At 50.6% G+C, this 5,290-nt stretch overlaps 1 protein-coding gene across 1 annotated transcript in view; it reads right to left on the bottom strand.

The window, feature by feature from the left end:
* RAB8A (RAB8A, member RAS oncogene family) overlaps positions 1-2,243 on the bottom strand; it is a 19,967-nt gene extending 17,724 nt beyond the window's left edge. Inside the window, exon 1 of the mRNA XM_012809385.2 lies at positions 1,900-2,243. Within this exon, the coding sequence (XP_012664839.1) occupies positions 1,900-2,023 (124 nt within the window). The 5' untranslated portion in view covers positions 2,024-2,243. The remainder of the gene's footprint in view (positions 1-1,899) is intronic.
* Positions 2,244-5,290: the final 3,047 nt, after the last annotated feature.

The raw sequence follows: 5,290 nt of genomic DNA, 5'->3' as shown, positions 1-5,290 counted from the left end.
CTGGCTATTTTTAAGAGACAGGGTCTCACTCTAGCTCAGTCTGGTCTTGAACTTGTAAGCTCAGGCGATCCATCTGCCTCAGCCTCCCAGAGTGCTGGGATTATAGGCGGGAGCCACTGTGTGGGCCCAGACCCAGTCTCTTAAAAAAAAAAAAAAATCCCTGAATTGATTTCACTGTGTCAGTGCTGGGGATGAGGAGAGGAGGTGAGGCTGGCAAACTGAGATCTGGGTAGCTGAGCCATGGCAAACCTGCAGTTAACACCACTTCCTGACTGGTGGAGATTCAAGAGTTAGCCCAAAGTTTGAGTTTGGAGTGGAGGAAAGGGAAGAACTCAGAGGATAGGAGGTTGCTGTACTTCTATATGGCCTAAGGCAGAGATGACAACCCTTTGTTTGACCTTCAACTACCCAGAGCACAGTCCAAGGCAGAGTGTTATTCCTACTATGAAGAAATAGGACTCAGAGAGGAGCAGTGCTTGTTGAAAGGCAAACAGAAGCTGGAAACCAAGGCATGATGATTCTAGTCCAATTCTCTCTACTTTACATGAGGAATATAACTGTTTTACAAAGTGCAGCTTCTGGAAGAGGGCAAGGATAGAATTAGCAGGCCATGGTTCAAGGAGATAATACAATTTGGCTGAAGTCATTACACAGTAGGGCAAAGAAGCCCATTCCCTAAGTTTTCTCCATTTGGCATAAACTCCTGGACTTAGTGACTGTTCCCTCATTTTTCCTATCCTGAGCAGGGCTACACAGCTCACAGGCCACTCTATTTGATCCATGTTACTCCCAGGTCAAACCTTTCCATTGTGGGCAAGGACTATGCTTGTGGCATGGAGAGAAGTCAGCTCCACTTCTGAGGACATCAGTTGAGACTCAACAAGTCAATTCTATTCAACCACAATGTGGGCTGGCCCTGTGGGAAAGGCTGTTCTGAAGTGACAACTGGAGACCTAGACCCTGTGATAGGGAAGTCAAGGCTGTCTGTGACATGGCTGTTTTTAGTTTCTCACTGAGGCTTTTATCTTGCATCTTCTCAGGGATGACAGGGCAGCTGTCACTCTCCATTGCTGTCACCCTTGAGCAGAACAGAAGGCAGGCAGGAAAGGTTCCTAACTCCCTCTCATCATTCTTTAGAGGAAAATACACTCCCTTGGGGCTGGGGGACAGGGTTAGGAAGAAAGGCTCAACCTCTGAATGTTCCAGAGGAAAGAGCAGAAGAGGTGTGGGTTACAGTCCTAGCTCTGAAGTGGATCAGCTGTGCTTGTCTTGAGGAGTGTATAGTGGCATCTCTCTGATGGCTCTAGAGTTTTGGGGTCATATGCAACTGGGTCCAGATTCCATTCTCACCATCTGCATACTGTGTGACCCTGAGCAAGTTCCATGCCCTTCCTGAACCTCAAATTCCTCGTCTGTGAGACGGGCTCATTATAGCACCTAATACAGAAGACTGGAGAGTGTGATCGTGCACAGTGCAGCTGGCACACAGCAAATGCTCAGAAGTCAGAAGTCACTGTCTTTTTCCCACGGCCAATTCCTCATGCCTCAGTTTCCACTTTTGTAATACGGGAATCCCAAAAGAACCGCTTCGAGGTTTGGAGGTTCAGAACCAGGCGAACGGCGCTAAGACCCCAGTCCAGAACATATGTTCCCTAACCCTAGCAAGTAAACTGAGGATTGGAGCTTCACTCTCCACCTTGCACTTGGTCCTCCCAACAACCCCCACGGCCCAGGAACTCCCGAACGGTGGTGGAGGCGGCGGCTATTTTTCCTTCAGGCCTCCTCTACCTTCTTAGGTGCCCAGGCCCGTCTAGCCCAGTCGATCCCTCAGCTCCGGCCACTCAGAGGCGCGCCCGGCCCGGGCCTCCCGCTTCCCCGGCCACTCCCCAGCTTCGCTACCTATGGTGGAGATGAAAGTGGAGTTGAAGGCGTCCTCAGAGAAGCGGAACAGGACACAGGTCTTCCCCACCCCCGAGTCCCCGATGAGCAGCAGCTTAAACAGGTAATCGTAGGTCTTCGCCATATTACACTCTCTCCCTGACGGGAAGTGCGGCCAGCGCCTCGCCACTGGTCACTGGCTCTGTCCATCAGCGCCGAACCCGCCCTTCATTGGCTCCTAGCCTGCCGCGCGTCACTGGGGACGACGCCCGCCCCTGTGCCCCGCCCTTCGCGGGGAGACTTGGGGAAGGGGCGAGCGGGACGCGGAGCCGGAAGCAGCCAGAGCGTGCCGCCCATTGGCTGGCGCTCGAGAGAGGGCGGTCTGTGATTGGCTAGCGCTGAAGAGTAGAGGGGCTTCAAATGGACACGGGGCGGGGGCGTGACAGTCTATGTCTCCGCCTTCTTCCCCCTACTCTGGGGCTGTTCGGCCCCGCTCGGGGATGGGAGAAGGTGTACTGGGAGTGTCGCCAACGGCTCCGCGCGCCAGCAGCCTGGGGGCGGGGCTTGAGGCGCATGCGCACTCACTCCAGGAAAGCCGTTTCGTACCAGCAGAGGGCGCACGCGCATTGGCTGGGGGTGAGGGGGTGTCTCTGGGTCCAGCCCTCACGACTGGCGCAGGTGCACTAGGCGCACGAATGAGCGCGGGAAGACACCACGTTGCCGGAGGGCGTCGGCGGCGTTGTCTGGAAAGCAGGAGCCGAATTAAAAAAAAGAGAGAAAAAACACTGATCGTAATCGAAAAGTGGTCCCTGGAGACTTGTCCCGGGATCTCGGTGCTGACCAAGGTACCTATTAGATAACCGAAGGCCTCCGCCACGTGTGGCTTCACCGCTACAAGAGGCGCCTTGAGCCGCGCTGGAAAGATTCGGGCCCGCTCTCGGACCTAATTAGAGGTGCTTCGGGCTACACTCTGCTCGGCCAGTTGGCCTTCTGAGGTGCACCCACCGAGGGAGTTAGGATGGTGATAATTCCAGGTCCTATTTAGGAACATTTGGTTCGGTGCCTGGCAGCGCTCTTAACATTTCATAAAAAATACAAAATATTTAATTCCCTCACCACCCGGTCGAGGTAGGTATTCCCTTAACCCTGTTTTTTTCTTTTTTTGAGACAGAGCCTCAAGCTGTCCCCCTGGGTAGAGTGCCATGGCATCACAGCTCACAGCAACCTCCAACTCCTGGGCTCAAGCGAGTCTCCTGCCTCAGCCTCCCAAGTAGCTGGGACCACAGGTGCCCGCCACAACACCCGGCTATTTTTTGGTTGCAGCCATTATTGTTTGGCGGGCCCTGGCTGGATTCGAACCCGCCACCTTAGGTGTATGTGGCTGGCGCCTTAGCCGCTTGAACCACAGGCGCCGAACCTCTTAACCCTGTTTTATGGTGAGAAAACAAGCCAGAGGAGGCGAATGACTTTCTCTGGCTCCAGTGTGGAAAGGTGGAATATTTATTCAGACCGCCAAGCTTGGAGGTCTGGAGTTTCCAGCTCCTCAGAGATGGCCCAGTCCTTTAGGGCACTCTGGGACCTCAGGTCTTGAGACTCGCCTATAGGACCTTTGGAAAGATGGTAGTGGTTCCTTTTTTCCATTTCAGGTCGTTCATTTCCTAATCTAGCTCAGAAAAGCTTCAGCCAGTGCCACTAACCACTTAAGAGGCCTCAGCCTGTTTTTTAATTTTTTTATTTTTTTGAGACAGAGTCTCACTGTGTCACCCTCAGTAGAGTGCCGTAGCATCACAACTCACAGCAACCTTAAACTCTTGGGCTTAAGCCACTCCACTTGCCACAGCCTCCCAAGTAGCTGGGACTACAGGCGCCCACCACAACGCCTGGTTATTTTTTTGTTGCAGTTGTTATAGTTGGCCCAGGCCGGGTTTGAACCTGCCACCCTCGGTGTATGCGGCTGGCCCAGTAACCACTGTGCTACAGGCGCTGAGCCTGGTTTTTGATAATCTTGACACCTATGGATATTCTCTTTCCTTCTTAGTATTTTCCCCATTTTGTCAATTTCTTCTAGCCCCTTTCCCCCCACCCCCTTTTCTGGGTGCTGCTTATCAGATCCCATTGCAGTCTTGGAGGGGGGGATCTGTTTGTCCCTTGGATGTTGGTGTTCCTCATGGTTTTGTCTGTTTTCACTTTCTGGGTGATCTCATTCATTCTTGTGGTTTTGACATCTCCACTCTGGCGATTCTTAAGTTTTATCCATAGCCCAGCCTGCCTTCCATGTCCAGCTGCTTTCTGGACATTTACCTTGGTCAAAAGATACTACAAACTCAGCATGTCTACAACTGAACTCAAACTTTTCAGACTGGCTTGTCTTGAATTGCCTTCTGAGTGAACTTAAGTTACCTTTGACACCTTTCTTACATCTCTCACATCCTGGTTCTTAAGGAGGTTCTGAATAGCTCTTGAATCTTGCTCTTCCATTTCCATTTCTCCACTGGCCTCTCTGAGCATTTTCTCACCTTGATTCTATTCTAAAATAGTCATTCTAAAATACTTATCTAATATCCCTCTGTGATCTTTTAGCAGGAAAAGCCCAAGACCTTTCCCTTAGTATATATCTCTCACAATCTGGTCCTAACCTCACCCTTTGTTCCACCCACACTTCATGGGATTGGAAACACCCAGGAGCTGGGACAGGTGAGTTTAACATTCAACACTTAAGCCAGAAGGATTACTAAAATGGTATCCTAAGATAAGATTACAACCCAAGGTCTCACGCCTGTAATCCTGGCACTCTGGGAGGCCAAGGAGGGTGGATTGCCTGAGCTCACACGTTTAGACCAGGCTGAGCCACAGGGGGATCTTGTCTATAAAAATAGCCTGGCGTGGTGGGTGCCTGTAGTCCACCTACTCAGAAAGCTGAGGCAAGAGAATTGCTTGAGCCCAGGAGTTAGAGGTTGCTGTGAGCTATGACACCACAGCACTTTACCAAAGGAAACAATGTGAGACTACGTCTCCAAAAAAGAAAAGAAAATTAGAACCCAAGGGAGTTGTAATAGGAGGGAGAAAATAGACACAAAGGAGTAACTTCAATCTACTAATTCCCACTTAGAGGAAGGAATTATACTTTATTGATTGACATCTTCGTACCTACCATCTGAACAAGCTAACAGTTGTCAGTTAATGTTTTAATCATATTGGATAACAGAAAATTGCACACTGCATTAACATTTTATTTTATAATTCTTTTTTTTTTTTTGAGACAGAGCCTCAAGTTGTCACCCTGGGTAGAGTGCTGTGGCATCACAGCTTACAGCAACTTCCAACTCCTGGGCTCAAGCGATTCTCCTGCCTCTGCCTCTTAAGTACCTGGGACTACAGGAGCCTGCCTCAACGCCTGACTTTTTTTTTTTTT

Source organism: Otolemur garnettii, unplaced genomic scaffold (genome assembly GCF_000181295.1).
Source record: "Otolemur garnettii isolate 467f Iridium unplaced genomic scaffold, OtoGar3 scaffold00105, whole genome shotgun sequence".
In the NCBI taxonomy this organism is placed as follows: domain Eukaryota; kingdom Metazoa; phylum Chordata; class Mammalia; order Primates; family Galagidae; genus Otolemur; species Otolemur garnettii.
This window is presented reverse-complemented; position numbering and strand designations above follow the sequence as displayed.